Source organism: Madurella fahalii, assembly GCF_045866475.1.
Source record: "Madurella fahalii IFM 68171 DNA, scaffold_1, whole genome shotgun sequence".
NCBI classification, from domain to species: domain Eukaryota; kingdom Fungi; phylum Ascomycota; class Sordariomycetes; order Sordariales; genus Madurella; species Madurella fahalii.
Window position 1 is genome coordinate 8,758,309 of NW_027263971.1, and position 15,562 is coordinate 8,773,870.

The following is a 15,562-nucleotide window of genomic DNA, read 5'->3' on the forward strand; positions in this document are numbered from 1 at the left end:
GCGGCGGGCGCGGAGAGCTTTTGTCTTGAATTACACGAAGTACAGTACATTGCATCTGGACTGCAGTTCCCCGCAACCCTTAAGGTGTGAGAAATAAGATAATACGGGGCAATGAGCTCGTAGGCGGGAGGCCAAGACGGACGGACAATCAAATCCCCGGAATACCACATCGGAGAAGGCCCAACATACAACTTGATAATGGAACCTAGGTACCGTTCTCTCTGAGGTCGGTAAAGATGGCGAGCTCGGTGAATCGCACGGTGTAACCAGCTCGGCAGGCAAATCGGAGGGATCCCACCCCCAAACCCCGCGAATTCAAGGCCAAGGTGGGGTTCTGATATTGAGACGCTGCCCGGTTTCCTGGCAGTCTCTCGTCGCGTTCTGCCGCAAGACGATTCCAGTCCCCGGAAAGGCCGATTGCCCTCAAATCCTCTGGGCTTCTTTGTCGATTCGGTATTTCTCCCTCGACAACGAACGCCATGGCTCAGGATGCGGGCGCCTCTGCCAGGCCTGGTCGGCCTTCCATGTCCTCGTCGATGAGGAGCAGTTCCTTTTTGATGGAGCATCAGCAATACCGCCCGCCGCACAAGCCCGAAAGCCATTACGGCATTGACACCGTCGTCGAAGACCTGCAGGCGGCAACGGTATCGCCGCGTGAGATCTCGCAGTTCAAAGGCATCCCCTCGCCCGACCATCCCCCCAGAATTGTCGAGAGCGGGCTGAGCCACGAGCTCTCGCATCCGAACTGTACACCGCTGCCAGGGGCTCGCACCGATAGGCTTGTTGCAACACTGTTCTATAAATCGAATGCTCCCAGGATCTCGAATGCGATCCCCTCCCCGCAGAGGGGACCCTCGCCTCAGAGCAGCCGGTCTCCTTCGCTTCGCGCCGCCGACTCCGACCTTCCCCCAACCATGGCCCCGAGCAGCAGCCTTGACACCTTCCCCCTCGAGCCGCCCGCAGCCGAGCCGGAACCGCTCGATCACCTGTACGGCTCGTATGTGTCACCCATGTGTATCACCTCGTTCCTCCACCTCATGTCCACCTTCCCTCTCCCGCACGGCGCAACCGACCTCAACTCGGCACACCGCTGCCTCAAGCTCGACGCCGCCCAAGAGCACCATCCCACGGTCGTCGAGCTAACGGTCTCCCCGACGCCGGCCCTCGACTACCTCTCCCTCGCCGACTTGCGCAAGCACGAGCTCATCTACCGGTTTGAGCGCGAGTGGAACGTCGACGTGGCTCTGCGGAGCGACACCCTCTGGCGGCGGTACCCGCGCCTGGTGGTCTTTGACATGGACAGCACCCTCATCACGCAGGAAGTCATCGATCTGCTCGCCGCCACCATCAAGGACCCGCCCAACCTGGCCGCGCGCGTGGCTGACATCACTCACCGCGCCATGCTCGGCGAGCTCGAATTCGACTCGGCGTTCCGCGAGCGTGTCAAGCTGCTCACTGGCTTGCCGGGGAACATCTTCCACGAGCTGCGGCCCGTGCTGGAGGTGACCAACGGTGTACGACCGCTGCTCCGGGCGCTGAAGAGGCTGGGGGTCAAGACTGCCGTGCTGTCGGGGGGCTTCTTGCCGCTTACGAGCTGGTTGGCCGGCGAGCTGGGGATTGACTACGCCCATGCTAACGAGGTCATCATCGATGAGGCGACGGGACGGCTGACTGGTGAAGTCAAGGGGCGAATCGTTGGCAAGGAGCGCAAGCGAGAGCTGCTGATCGAAATCGCCGAGAAGGAAGGGATCCCGCTGGAGCAGGTGGTGGCTGTGGGTGACGGTGCGAATGATCTGCTCATGATGGATGCTGCTGGCTTGGGCGTGGCGTGGAACGCTAAGCCCAGAGTGCAGATGGAAGCTAGTGCGCGGCTCAACGGGGATAGCCTGCTAGACCTGCTGCACCTCTTTGGGTTCTCGGAGGAAGAGATTTCACAGCTTATCGCTTGAGCGATACGGTTGGAGTTTGGATGCTGGCTGTTTTACTCCTGTCTTGGTTCCGATTTATGACCATGGGCGTCAAAGGGTGGCATTAAGAACATGTGACATAGAGCTTCTTAGCCTTGAGGTCTATACTTCTATGATAAATAGAATTGATGCCACTCATATTCTAGAAGCAACGGTTGGCTCGCATGCTCAAGACTAAACTTGCTTGCTTCTGCCAACATCTCGGAGCCAGCCGTCTTTGCTTACATACTGAGTGCGATGTCTTGGAGTCATTCCTCAAATGACAATGGGGAAAGTCGGCCTCGGGCAGTACCCACAGCGGCTGTCTGTCATGCTAGATGACTTTTACTAGTAGTACTCAATATTTCAACTTTCGCACCGATGGCACGGGCGTATCGTATCTTGTCCGGGATCCCATGCTGGTCCGATTAATCGGATGTGATCCACGAAGTGGCTCGACGGGCTGCTAATCCGGACAGAAACGTAGGTTGGGCCTGTATGCGTCCCATGTGAGTAACGGTGATTCCCTAACCACCCAGTGCCAAGACAGTGTAATATCAGCTAGGGAGACGCTGATAGGAACGAGTGGATATGGAGGCGCTGAGAACCAGGACTGGCCTGAAGCGCGATCCCCTTCCTTGAGCGAAGACAAGGCCCACTAGCCACACCGATACACCGTTCTACCGAAACGGGGAACAAGTAGGATGTTTAGGACATGTCCCAGGTCCCGGTACCCCATGGGCTCGGTGACGTGGGCTGGACGACTAGCCGTAAAGGGTTGTCGCCGACCAGGCTTGGATTGCCGATCGAGAACGTTCTTTCAGGTTTCCAGACCACTCCGGCCGCCCCATCTTCACGCCGGCGGCTGGCTCCGTTCCTGTCCACCGGACTGGAGAGGGTGAACTCTGCAGTGGATCCGGGTCTGGGGTACATCTAGAGCACATCCGATCAACAAGTCGACTCAGTGCTATAAACGACATGCACTTGCCCGGCGTCTTAATTATCTAATGCAGATAAGCCAGTACGGATATTGTTTTGGCAATTGGGTGTCAAGAACAGCCCCTCGAGGATGCCACGAGCTGTTTCATCGCCACTCGCTCGTGGGATGGCCACAAGGATAGCAAAGGCAACGGTGCCCGGATTCTCTGCTCTCGAACGAGTGGGAACTCTGAGCTCCGGCACGAACACGCATTTGCCGGGAGCACTGCATGGATGGTTCCCTGGGACTGGTGGAGGCGGCGGAACGTTTCGAAAAGCTTGGACTCGTTCGCAAAGCTTGGCAGGGAGCAATCGAGATCTCCCTTAGCTAAGGAGGGTAGATTCGGGCCAACCCTAACCCCGGTAACCATCACATCCCGTCAGTGTTAATTACGGAGATACTTTGTAAAAGACACCTTGCTGTCTACATGTCAGGAAAAGACAGTTAACATTCTAGCAAGCTTCGACGTCCGCTCGGCCGCATTTCGGTCAAAGGACCCGAGTAAGCTTACTATGTACACTGAGCTTGTGATACATCATGATAGCGGTCGCCTGGGCCTTTTCATGAAACTGACCGTTGCATTGGCGCTTGGGACACGGCCAAGACGGTGGATTCTCTCGCCACACGACATTGTAAAGTGCAACCCCTCGGCGGCAAAGAGCAGATCGTCCGTGTTGCGTTTGCCGATGACCCAGAGAGGTTCGTATGAACAAGGCCTCGTAGTCACTGGAGCCGCCAAGCCCGCAGTAGTCGAGGGCAAATGAGAGGAGTTTTGACTCACGCCGGCAGAGCAGGTCCCAAAATCCACAACACAGACGCATGGTCGCGGTTGGGCTGGAAGCCAACGGGAGCCCAAACCAGCCAGGAATCACCGCTGCGCTAGGCAAGTCCCACTTTGTGGCCAACATGCCGCATTCCTTTGGTCGCCAGGCGCCTGATTTGGGAATATTCCAGCGGAGGGTCCAAAACTCTGGTGACGAGAGAGGGGCTTATCGGTTGCCGGGGGTCGGGGAGGGGCAGCGTTGGAGGGGCATGTTACGCACGGCATCACGGCAGAATATCCGCTTGGAAATATCATTTTTGTCGATTCAAATGATAATAGAATAACGGATAGGCCTAGGCATTGCCCAGTTGAAATTCGAAATGGGGAAGTACCTGTAGTTTGGAAGCTGCATGCACTTGCGAAGCCTCTGACGGCGGCGGGGCGGCAAGGCGGCAAGGCGCGGCATGAAATTCACAGGCACCAAAACGGAAATTTGAGGGCTTGCCCCACTCCTTGCTTGAAGTTTTTGTGCTGCGCGTTTGACCCCACCAACCCACCTCGCCCCTCCCCAGCCTGACCATAAAAACTTACAACCCCTCCTCACAACTTCCACCCACTTTCCTCTTCCCTTCCTTCGTCGGCATACCTGATTCGAGCAATCACCTGCCACTTCAGGTGCGTAGACCATCGCGAGAGCATTTCTACTCGGGGAAATCATCGTCTCTGACTTCTTCTTGCAGTTTTCTTACAGCGCACGTCGCAAGTTCTTCATTTCGGAACAACATTTCTCAACACCGTCAAAATGGGGTAAGTCACCGCCGCGCGCGATTGCAAGGAGCATCATGGCATCAGGAACACTGCTGACTTTCGCCAATAGCAAGGAGGATAAGTCTCACTTGAACGTAAGTATCTGTTGCGCGTCGTCGATGCTTTTGCTGGACAACTGGAACTGACATCGCGCCTTAGGTCGTCGTCATCGGGTTCGTCTGCCTGAACTGAGATACTTGTTTCCGGGCAGCCAGTACTGACATGAAGGGGTTCAGACACGTCGACTCCGGCAAGTCCACGACGGTAAGCATTGTCATCCTTTGGGCTGTGCCATCGTGCGAGGCAGCCGTGAGGCACGAGCTGACAATCATATAGACCGGTCACTTGATCTACAAGTGCGGTGGTATCGACAAGCGTACCATCGAGAAGTTCGAGAAGGTCAGTTCAGCTCCCCGTCAAACATCCCCCCAACCCATACGAACAATTTGGCGCAAATCGCATTGCACAACCTTGATTTCTGCCTGTCCACGGCCATTTTCCCATTCATTTTCCTTTGTGGCTACCCCTCCCTTATCGAGGCGGGGGAGGGGCACACAAAGCCCGGCGATAAGCAAAAATTTTTGGGCACGGACCCACTCACCCCGCCATCTACCCCTCCATCAGCGACTGTCTTGATGCCAGGGGCTGGGCTGACAATGCTGAAAACAGGAAGCTGCTGAGCTCGGCAAGGGTTCCTTCAAGTATGCCTGGGTTTTGGACAAGCTCAAGGCCGAGCGTGAGCGTGGTATCACCATCGATATTGCCCTCTGGAAGTTCGAGACCCCCAAGTACTATGTCACCGTCATTGGTATGTTTCCGTTTCCGGAACCAGCCCCCCCTGCACCCCTGCTGACGATGATGTCCCCACACAGACGCCCCCGGTCATCGTGACTTCATCAAGAACATGATCACTGGTACCTCGCAGGCCGACTGCGCCATTCTCATCATTGCCGCTGGCACTGGTGAGTTCGAGGCTGGTATCTCCAAGGATGGCCAGACCCGTGAGCACGCTCTGCTCGCCTACACCCTAGGTGTCAAGCAGCTCATCGTCGCCATCAACAAGATGGACACCACCCAGTGGTCTCAGGCCCGTTACGAGGAAATCATCAAGGAGACCTCCAACTTCATCAAGAAGGTCGGCTACAACCCCAAGACTGTTGCCTTCGTGCCCATCTCGGGTTTCAACGGTGACAACATGCTTGAGCCCTCCAGCAACGCGCCGTGGTACAAGGGCTGGGAGCGTGAGATCAAGGGTGGCAAGGCCACTGGCAAGACCCTCCTTGAGGCCATTGACTCCATTGAGCCCCCCAAGCGCCCCACCGACAAGCCACTCCGTCTTCCCCTCCAGGACGTGTACAAGATTGGCGGTATCGGCACTGTCCCCGTCGGCCGTATCGAGACTGGTATCCTGAAGCCCGGCATGGTCGTTACCTTCGCTCCTTCCAACGTCACCACTGAAGTCAAGTCCGTCGAGATGCACCACGAGCAGCTCACCGAGGGTGTTCCCGGCGACAACGTTGGCTTCAACGTGAAGAACGTCTCCGTCAAGGAAATCCGCCGTGGCAACGTTGCCGGTGACTCCAAGAACGACCCCCCCGCTGGTGCCGCTTCCTTCGAGGCCCAGGTCATCGTTCTCAACCACCCCGGCCAGGTCGGTGCTGGCTACGCCCCCGTCCTTGACTGCCACACTGCCCACATTGCCTGCAAGTTCGCCGAGCTTCTGCAGAAGATCGACCGCCGTACTGGTAAGGCTGTTGAGGAGAACCCCAAGTTCATCAAGTCTGGCGATGCTGCCATCGTTAAGATGGTTCCCTCCAAGCCCATGTGCGTCGAGTCCTTCACCGAGTATCCTCCTCTCGGCCGTTTCGCCGTCCGTGACATGCGTCAGACCGTCGCCGTCGGTGTCATCAAGAAGGTTGAGAAGGCTGTTGGTGGTACCGGCAAGGTATGTGAACCCCTCTTCCCCTTGGTAGTTTGCGCAATTGCTGACATTGTTTTCTCCAGGTCACCAAGTCTGCTGCCAAGGCTGGCAAGAAATAAACGGTTTCTTCCTCCAGCAAATAAAAAAGTCGCTTCCAGAGATCGGGGCCGTATGGCTCACCGACAGGATCGCGCCGCGTATCTAGCCGCGGCGTCACGAATCTCGCTTTGCATGAGCACTCGGTCGTTTTGGTATGGGGCACATATGGGAGAGGAAATGGTCAGGGTTTCTGCGTATCAAAACTTCTCGCCGTGTGCTTAGTACAAAATAGAGTCTCTTAGAAGTGATCACGAAGGTCATGATTCTCCCATTTCTCAGGTTCTGATCCAATGTGCTGGCCGTTTCCGTTTGTGTGAAAATCCATGGCGCGATGTCCGAGCAATCCAATTTACAGTCAGTCATGTATCTTAAAGCGCATGAGCGTTTTACGGATACACCAGCCATCGCAAGGGTGAATCCCCAAACCCACGCCGGACGGCTTAAAAGCATCCAGGCAAGATAGATATTACATTAAAACCCAAAAGTATATTCCAACTCCCCTTGGTGATCCCTGTTGATACATGCATGGTGAGGCCGAGTCTATTCTACAGATGTTTTGTTACACGCCGGATGGGTCTTTTTTATTCTATCTTATCATAATGCGTTTCCTAGCTCCGTCTCCGTCTGCCACTTCAGATCCCCCCTCTCGTTCGGGACGCCCGTGACGGCGCGGATGAAGTGTAGGGGGTGCACGGGCTTGGCCGGCGGCGCCGAAGGTTCCTTGGCCATGTTCATGATGTGCGAGGTGAAGCTGGCCCACGAGACGGTGTCGTCGACGAAGGCGGCATTGCCCTCCCCGGCCACCTCGACGCCGGGGGCACCGGCTGCGCGCGCCTCGGCCTCGGTGACGGGCGCGGCCTCGAGCGAGATCTCGGCGCGCCGCCCCCCGCGCTGGCCCGCCTCGATGTTGGTGTAGCGCAGCTTGAGCGAGGCGTACTCGGCTGCCACGGTGCGTTGGAGCTCGATGGTGGCGAAGCGGTAGTCTAGGGTGACTAGCTCGTTATCGCTGGCTTTGGGCTCGATGATGGGCTTCCTGTTGCTGTTGATTTCGCCGTTCTTTTTGCCGCTGCCAGTGGAAGGGGAGGGAGAGGGGGGTTGGAACGAGATTTGTGAGAGGAGGCGGCGAGGAAGACGGAGTCCTCGTACGTGGTGCGGGGTCTTGAGTTTCCCTTCCCAGGGCCGCAGATCCGACTTGGCCAGGAAATCGGTGGAGAGCGGTCCGGCGTGCTTGTTGATGTGTCTCCCCGGGAGGGTGAAATAGCATTGCTGGGTGATGCGGGCGTCGACGGGGCAGGAGGGGAACAGGACGTCTCCTGTGAAAGTGTGCATGAGCGCGCGCAGCGAGATGATACGCTTGAGCTCCCTGTTGTCCGCCTCGATACGGAGTTCGAGGTCCGGAGCGGAGCTGGCAAGGTCTGGCGACATGTCCGGGTCGGGAGCCAAGCGGATCACAATCGTCGTATGCCAGAGACCGGTTTCGTGGAGGTTGGTGGGGAAGTCGAGGCTGAGGAGCGGGGGGAGGAGAGGGACGAAGGTGCGTGGACGAGAGACGTCTAGTTGCGGTCTGCGTTCTGGCTGAGGAGGGGGCGGTGATGACTGTTCCTGGCCGGCAAAAACGACGTGCCCAAATACGGCGGTCGTGTCGGTCTGCAGCTCGGAAGACCAACCGTGCGCGGAGCCTACCCGCTCCTCGGGCTCTCTGATGGCCTGCGTGGGATCTAGTGCAAGAGGAAGGAAGGTTGGTGGAATGATGACTCGGGGAGAAGACTTGCGAGACAAGCTCGGTTGCGGCACAGCGGCGACCCATCTCTCCCATGTGGTGAGGCGCTCTTGCCATGGCAACTTGTGTTGATAGTTGATTTCAGTGACATAGCGGCCGCGGCGGGCAAGGCTGGGTGGTACCACTTCCAACGCAAACGACGCGCGCCTTTTCGGACTGCAGGCATTTCGCAATAACCTCAATACGGTCTCGCCGTAGTTCTCCCAGGTCCGTGTCCGGTCTGTGAGGTGAATCCAAGTGATCACGACCTTCTTCCCCGTTGGATCAAGACGAGTGACGCTGTTGGTAAGGCGGCCGACCTCGTCGAGCATCGCGGGCTCAATCGGGGTCGGCGAAACGAGGTCGACGGCAAACTCGTCTGTCCGGGCTTGCAGGATAAGACTATTGATTCTGTTTAGAATAGCTTCTGCGGCGGTCTTAGGCGCCATGATGGTGATCAAGCCGGTGTGGGCAGAGATTTTTATTGGCTTCCCAGGAAAGGACCTTGATATGGCCCCCAAGAGCCTCCTATTCCCTGTGAAGGCAAACAGGTTAGCTGCGGCCAACGGTACACACTGGCGGCGAGCGCGCTTGACTTACGTAGTAACAGGGAGAGCTCGATATCACGCAATCTTACACTGAGTTCGCCGTCGTGTCGATCGAGAACGTCGAGGGAAGACAAGTCCCAGCACTCGCGCATCAACCGGATCGCCAGCTTCTCCTTGGGGGGAGTGTTTTGCGAGACGTAGCCGCATAGTTGTGGCTCTATGTTTTGGGTCGCATCCGCATCAAGCGGCCTCCAGGGCTGGCGTTCAAGAATCCACGGGGGCTCCTCAGAGGCAGACTGCTCGGCCAAGAGCTGCTGCACTGCCTGCCATTCGCGTACATAGGCATGGAGCTGAGGGGCTGTGAAGCCCTCCATGAGAGTACGCTTGAGCGCCGTGAACTCTTTCCCTGAGACGACCCGTGTATAAGTCGGCATCAACTCGTGAATATGCGACGCGGATTCGGAATCAGCGGCCTCGCTTGGTAAGAGGCTCGCGGCATCGAGCTGGGTGTTTCCGCTATCGGGGGCCAACTGGGGAAGCGTGCGCCGCACGTAGGTGGCCTCTCGCATGACGAGAGCAGTGGCGGGCTTGCCCAAGAAGCCGACCGACAAACCCTCCGGCTCCACCCACATGCGGTGGCCTCTGGATTCGTATAGCCGTCGTCGGAACGAGAGCTGCTGCCCTGGGGGCAGAAAATGTTTCTCACGTTCAGCTTTCTCTGTTTTTCCGAGGATTTTGGTGAATTGGCTGGCGGTGAGGGGGCGGGCCTGTTCGTTGTCGACCTCGCGGCTGGTCTCGTTATAGGTTTCCGGATTAGTCTCGCCGCTGGGTCTGCCGCCGTCGGGCCCATCGGTGGCAGCCGGTACATCGTGCGTTCCAATGCGTCGCAGGTGATATCGGACGGGGGAGACAGCGAGGGCGGGAAACGGGATGCGTCTGACGGTCCCGACCAGTTGCAGCCGGCATCTCAGGCAGACAAAGCCGGCACTGCTGGCCAATTTGCGCCCGAGCATCGAAAGAGACTAGAACGGCGCGTTGCGGCACCACATCGAAGTCCAAGTAGCGGGAACTGTGAATGGGCACATCAGAAAAGTTGGGAGTGGATCTCTTAGTCTTGCCGCGACGAAGATTTCAGGTGGGTCCATTTGCTGCCGACCCCAGCTTTCGGCTCCTTCGAGCGTTCTCGGCCGGCAAAAAAAGATGATGCATGGCAGACGCGACAGACAGGGGGGTTAGACGCGCCATGCCCCGCGTCAAAATTAGCGACTCTTAAAGTGTAAATGCAAGTTGCATGTGTGGCACCCAGTGACGGCGGATACTTCCAGGGTCTCGAAGCCACATTCGTTGCTTTGTCTAATCTCTTCGTTCCCGATATTTTGTCGGTCATTCTAACCGTCTGCACCCACCCCGTTCCCTTCCCTGCCTGAAAGCCGCCCGAGCATTCTAACGCCATGCCCGTGGTGCAGCGGCGACAGCGGCAGGTTGGTGTTATACTCCCGTGGACAGTGGACTGGAGAAGGAATTGCGTTGCTGACAACCAGTAAGGTTGTCTCAGATGACGACGATGAGGACGTGCAGCCACAACAGCCCGAAGCCGACGATGATAGTGACGAGCGCATGGAGGACGTCGGGCAGAGCGACGAGTCAAGCCAGCTGATCAAGAATCTGGTGCGCTACGCCCTCGCTTGCGAGTACTCGCGGACACCCATCCGGCGAGACGGTATCAGGGACAAGGGTATGGGGATTGGGGGGGACAACTCGAGTTAGCCCAAATATGGCGACTGACATTTCCCAGTGCTCGGTCCGAACGGCAAGTTATTCAAAAAGGTGTTTGCGGGTGCACAGAAGCAGTTACGCGCAACGTTTGGCATGGAGATGGTGGAGTTGCCGACAAAGGACAGGAACCTCATGACGACAGAGCAAAAGAGAAAAGGTACGGCCTCCCCGCTTAGCAGGGCGACGGATATTCAATTGCAGCAGCTGACTCCCCCCGGAAGCGGCCAAATCCCAGACTCAAAAAGAACCCTCCTCGAATGCCTACGTCCTCGTATCAGTCCTTCCCGAGCGCTACACTACGCCGGCGATCATTGCGCCATCCAAAGTCCAGTCTCCAGAGGGCGAAGCCTCCTACATGGCGCTGTACACCATGATCATCTCTATAATCACACTCAGCGGCGGAGAGCTCAGTGACCCTCGCTTGCGCCGGCACCTCACGCGGCTTAACGCAGTCGAGAACATGCCCAGCATGAACCCGCACGACGAGACGTCACCGAGCGAAAAGACGGATATAGTTCTGCAGCGGATGATCAAACAAGGGTATCTGGTGAAAGTGACCGAGTCCAAGACGACGGGGGATGAGGACTCGACCACGTGGCACGTTGGGCCGCGCGGCAAGGTCGAGGTGGACAAGGAATCGATCGCAGCGCTGGTGCGGACTGTATACGGCGGGTCAGACGATGAGCTTGAGGGGAAGTTGCAGGTCAGTCTCAAGGTTAAGGAGCGGAAGCCCGAAACACTAGATTCGGTCGGTGAGGCAGCAGAGGAGTCCCCGCCGGATGGTGATCCCGGACCTAGCCATCGCCGCAGGGAGCGCAAAAGGCACACTGATGCCGGGGATGAAGACGACGAGTAAAATTCATAATGCGCTGGGTTGGGATGACTTTTAGAGTTCAGGAGTCGGGTATCACTTGGTATTAGGCTATGAGAATAAGCGATAGAGGGAGCGGGCGGTGCTTCATTGTCGGGGGTATGTTTTCCTCTTCCCGTGACGCTCAATGTCGGTTTGTGCGTCCCACAGATTTAGATGGGATCAAGGCTGCCTGAGTATGCCGCTGCACACGGCCTCTTGTCTGTCCATCTGCCCTATTCCTGCTCGCTCGGCCCGCCTGATCTGTGTCCGTGGTTGCTGTTTCCTCCGCAGTATTCTGATTCCTCATGATTCATCCTGCCGACCAGTCACAAATACCTCGTCACCTTCGCGAGGTGGTGGTGGTCCGGCCGGTTGCAGCATTTTCTGTGGACACAATGTCAGCGAGGGCCACAGGAACCAACAGGAGATGGTGGGGGGGGTACCCGAATCATCTCGACGCGCACTTTGGCTACCGGCTCGTTATGTGCCAGCGAAATATACGACAGCAACGGAGGGTGTCCGACGATGCTGGATTGTGTATCACGGTGGATGTTGGTCTTCCACTCCCAGCTTGTCGTGTCCGGGTGCCCGGTGCCGATGTACTTCGCCTGGAGGCGCTCGAGCTCTTGCTGGTTACGAAGCTTATCGGCCTGTGTCGCAGATGGTTAGTACGCGCGATTATGCTGGAACGGATGGCAACGTACCATCTTTCTGTATGTGTGCCTATGTGTGTATGGGGAAGGTGGGTTGGCGGTGCTCGGTGCAAATGCGCCGATGTCTTTGTTCCTGGCATTGCCAAGAGGCTGGAACTCGCTAAACACCTACCGAGGTGTGAAGCCCCACAGCATGTCTTAGCCCTGCAGCCCACTCAGGTGTAATGTACTGTACTGTACTGTACTTTCGTAGCCAATGCTGCTGGCTTGCTTCCTGCCTCGCTCACTCACAATCTCGTGACCACCATCTCAAATCATCGCCTGCCAAAACCGATATCGCCTCTTTTAATAACAAATTCGGAGACGTTTCTTCAACCAACATCCTATATATCCAGTTGGGCATATTTAACCTTTCTAACGGACTCACGCTCCATGAGCCTGGGAAGAATACGGCTTCGCTTCTCGGCGCCTCATCCCACATCCCCTTTTCCAGGATCACCATGACAGACCTCCTCCTGCAATCCGCCCTCGCGGCCTCCAAGACTAAATTGCTCGCCACTGAAGCCGCCCAAATCAGGAGCAATTGTGTTGCCCAACACCACCACCACAACCGCCATCACCAGGAGGAGGACAATAACAACCAAGACGACAGCAACAATAAGTCGGACAAACCTGATTCCCTAGTCTCCTGCCCAGAATGTTACGCTTCTCTCCTCGAGGCTGTCCGGTCCTATTACCTCGCTAGCACCTCGCCAGCAGCAACAACCACAACAACCACAACAACAACGACGACGACAACAACAACAACATCAGCATCAGCATCATCAATACCAACAGTCCCCGACCAAACAACACCGCTACAACCACAACTACAACCACAGCCGCAAGGGCAAGCGCAAGCGCAAGGGCAAGCGCGACAACAAAAGGAATGGTTCACCCCGCGTCGCGCGTTCCTCGCCGCGCTCGACGACATGTTCGCCCAGGCAAAGGAGTACCAGCTGGCGCCGTCGGCCATCGACGCGCGCGTGCGCGAGGAGCGCGGCAGGTGGTACGCGGAGCAGGTGCGGGGGCGGCTGATGCGGCTGCTGGCGGTGGTGGACTTTGCGGGACGGGAGGCGGTGGCGGCCAGGTTGGAGGAGCTGGCGTCGCCGTCGCCGCCGCCGTCTGGGGATCCGGCTCGGTTGGCGACGGAGATCGCCGGGGTTCTGGAGGAGGCCGGCCTGCTGGAGCCTGCTTCCGAGCGGGGAGGGGAAGCCGGGCGCGGCATCGCGGAGATGGTGCTAAACGCGAGCGACGAGGCGGCGCGCGCCGCCGTGTTGACGGACCTGCTTTTCGCTCCTCCTCCGCCTCCTCCTCCTCCTCCCCCTGAAGGCGAGGCGGATCAGCAGACGTATCTGGATATGCTGGTCGATCAGGGGTTGACAGTAGAGCAGGTGGTGGACCGGATCGTGGAGAAGAGACAGCAGGTGGCGGGGACCAAGGGCCAGATTGCGGCGCTGAGCCAGCGGCTGGATGAGCTGCGCCGGGCGCGGGCCGCGTACGAACTGCAGAAGCGGAGGCGGGAGAGCCTGGCCCAGCAGAGGGTTCCCGACGAGGTGTATGAGCTTCCTGCGTGCGTGGTGTGCGGAGCGGAGCCGATGACGAGGGACTTTTTCAACTGTACGGTCTGCGCCATCCTGGCGGGGAGGGGTGTCCGGGAGCAGCAGACGGTGTTTTGCTCGCGCAAGTGTGAGGAGAAGGGACATGTAAGACTTCCCGCTGATTTTGCTTTGCTACTTATTTTGCTCAACTTCTATCTAGGCCTCCCACGCGGAAACGCACACCTGCTCTTCCGCCTCCCGCTGCATCCAGCTCCGCCAGAAGCCGCAAACCGAGGGAGACACACATATGCAGGAACCGTCCCCAGGCCCAGGCGGCCTTGTTTTCTGCACGGAATGTCTCACGTCGCTGAGACAGCCCACAATGTGGTGCTCCCTTGCCTGCGCAGGCGACGACTTCCAGCGCCACCGCGAAGAGGTACACTTGCCAGAGCGCAAGAAGCTGAGTCTCGACGTTGACGATGAGGGACAATTAAAATACAGTGACCTGCCCGGCGACGGCAGCGAGAGGAGGTACCGTGCCAAGGATATCCATGCGCTGACGACAACACTAGATGATGCGGTGGGTGAGTGGGAGGAGAGAAACCACGTGAGGTTGCAGACTCTGGGTTGATTAGAGTGTCGGACAGATATGCCTGGAGGTGGTCTTGTGCATACCGCGCAGGTGCCGCTGGGGGTACGTAGTTGATGCGTGCCCGGACTTTCGAATCTGGCTTCCCGGACCGTAGCCTATATGGAACGTAGTGTTGGTGACAGCCTACTTGCTCGGCTATGGCACCGAGAGTTATCATCGTCTTATCATTGTCATTATTGTCGTCCACCCTTGCCTTTATCTTGTAGTTATTGCTTTACTACTCTCGTTCAGAACTGTGGTTAGGGTTCTACGTGGTGGAAGTGGTTGGACCAGAGTCTGCCGAAATTACTCCACAGTAGAAATGGCAAGATAGTGATCAGGGCACATTATGGCATGCGGCCTTATCTGCTCCGTCACTGTGGTCGACGTAAGAGGTTGAGCGCGGAGAAGAGAGCTTGCAAAACATAAAGCATTCTATCGGCTGGCCGTAACAATTACAAATTTCCTCATTCATCCTCATAGCACCACACATCCCCATTTGAAACCAAGACGCAAACGTTTCTCGATTCAAAGGATACACACAGTTTTTGCTCCAGCGATACTCTGACGGACCAACGTTTGGCCAAAGAACCAAGAGCTCAGTGCATATAGGTAGACGTTAAGTCAATATTGTGAGCTTCAATTGCTCCTTCAATCCTCTCAATTTCCCCCTCCGCTCACTGACAGGAGAGAAATAAAACACACAAGGAAGAACGTACCAGCGGGTACTCGATAAACAGAATTCCCTCCTCTCCGTGATTTGTCCAGAAGTGTAAAAAGTGAGGTCACATGCAAAGGAAAAGGGGGGTATGGGTATTCCATGTCCAGCCGTATGAAGATAAAAACATCGTACATGAGAAGACAAAGTTGGCTAAGGTTGGAGCTCGCAGAAAACTACCCATGTCCACGGCCCCAAGACTCGCGTCAGAGTGAGGTGGACATCGGCCCTTCTGCAGCACCGCAAGGGCTTTCTAAACTCGTTATTTTGCGTCGTAAAAGCCGGGAAGAGGTGACAAGTGATGATAACAAGGAAAATCGAATTGGGTATGATGTGGGTCGCGACTCGAGTTCGCTAGTTTTATAAAAGGTTGAAAAGGAAGTTTTGGAGGAAGTTTTGGTGTAAATGTAAGCGTCGACGCGCCGCGCCGTGCCGCGCCGCTGTGGGCGACGCGAAGGCATGCGGTGTCTGCGTTCCCGGTTCCGCTCCCTTGTGAAGGGCAAAATAGGTGTTGCTGGGCCGGAAACGT

At 57.0% G+C, this 15,562-nt stretch overlaps 6 protein-coding genes across 6 annotated transcripts; 4 read left to right on the forward strand and 2 right to left on the reverse strand.

Moving 5' to 3' along the window:
* Positions 1-479: 479 nt before the first annotated feature.
* SER2 (Phosphoserine phosphatase) lies at positions 480-1,949 on the forward strand (the record flags this gene model as incomplete). Its single annotated transcript, XM_071057811.1, has 1 exon — positions 480-1,949. One exon carries the CDS (start codon positions 480-482, stop codon positions 1,947-1,949), a length of 1,470 nt encoding a protein of 489 aa, XP_070913912.1.
* A 2,541-nt stretch (positions 1,950-4,490) lies between these two features.
* TEF1 (translation elongation factor EF-1 alpha) lies at positions 4,491-6,535 on the forward strand (the record flags this gene model as incomplete). Its single annotated transcript, XM_071057812.1, has 8 exons — positions 4,491-4,495; positions 4,566-4,590; positions 4,655-4,668; positions 4,732-4,759; positions 4,832-4,894; positions 5,165-5,303; positions 5,368-6,440; positions 6,500-6,535. The coding sequence occupies 8 exons, from the start codon at positions 4,491-4,493 to the stop codon at positions 6,533-6,535; spliced, it is 1,383 nt and encodes a 460-aa protein (XP_070913913.1).
* A 574-nt stretch (positions 6,536-7,109) lies between these two features.
* On the reverse strand, positions 7,110-9,835 carry MFIFM68171_02391 (uncharacterized protein; the record flags this gene model as incomplete). Its single annotated transcript, XM_071057813.1, has 2 exons — positions 7,110-8,809; positions 8,875-9,835. The coding sequence occupies 2 exons, from the start codon at positions 9,833-9,835 to the stop codon at positions 7,110-7,112; spliced, it is 2,661 nt and encodes an 886-aa protein (XP_070913914.1).
* A 438-nt stretch (positions 9,836-10,273) lies between these two features.
* Positions 10,274-11,454, forward strand: MFIFM68171_02392 (uncharacterized protein; the record flags this gene model as incomplete). Its single annotated transcript, XM_071057814.1, has 4 exons — positions 10,274-10,303; positions 10,368-10,557; positions 10,618-10,755; positions 10,820-11,454. 4 exons carry the CDS (start codon positions 10,274-10,276, stop codon positions 11,452-11,454), a joined length of 993 nt encoding a protein of 330 aa, XP_070913915.1.
* A 300-nt stretch (positions 11,455-11,754) lies between these two features.
* MFIFM68171_02393 (uncharacterized protein) lies at positions 11,755-12,158 on the reverse strand (the record flags this gene model as incomplete). Its single annotated transcript, XM_071057815.1, has 3 exons — positions 11,755-11,835; positions 11,895-12,101; positions 12,156-12,158. The coding sequence occupies 3 exons, from the start codon at positions 12,156-12,158 to the stop codon at positions 11,755-11,757; spliced, it is 291 nt and encodes a 96-aa protein (XP_070913916.1).
* A 446-nt stretch (positions 12,159-12,604) lies between these two features.
* MFIFM68171_02394 (uncharacterized protein) lies at positions 12,605-14,315 on the forward strand (the record flags this gene model as incomplete). The annotated part of the gene is made up of 3 exons (XM_071057816.1): positions 12,605-12,859; positions 13,031-13,849; positions 13,905-14,315. The coding sequence occupies 3 exons, from the start codon at positions 12,605-12,607 to the stop codon at positions 14,313-14,315; spliced, it is 1,485 nt and encodes a 494-aa protein (XP_070913917.1).
* Positions 14,316-15,562: the final 1,247 nt, after the last annotated feature.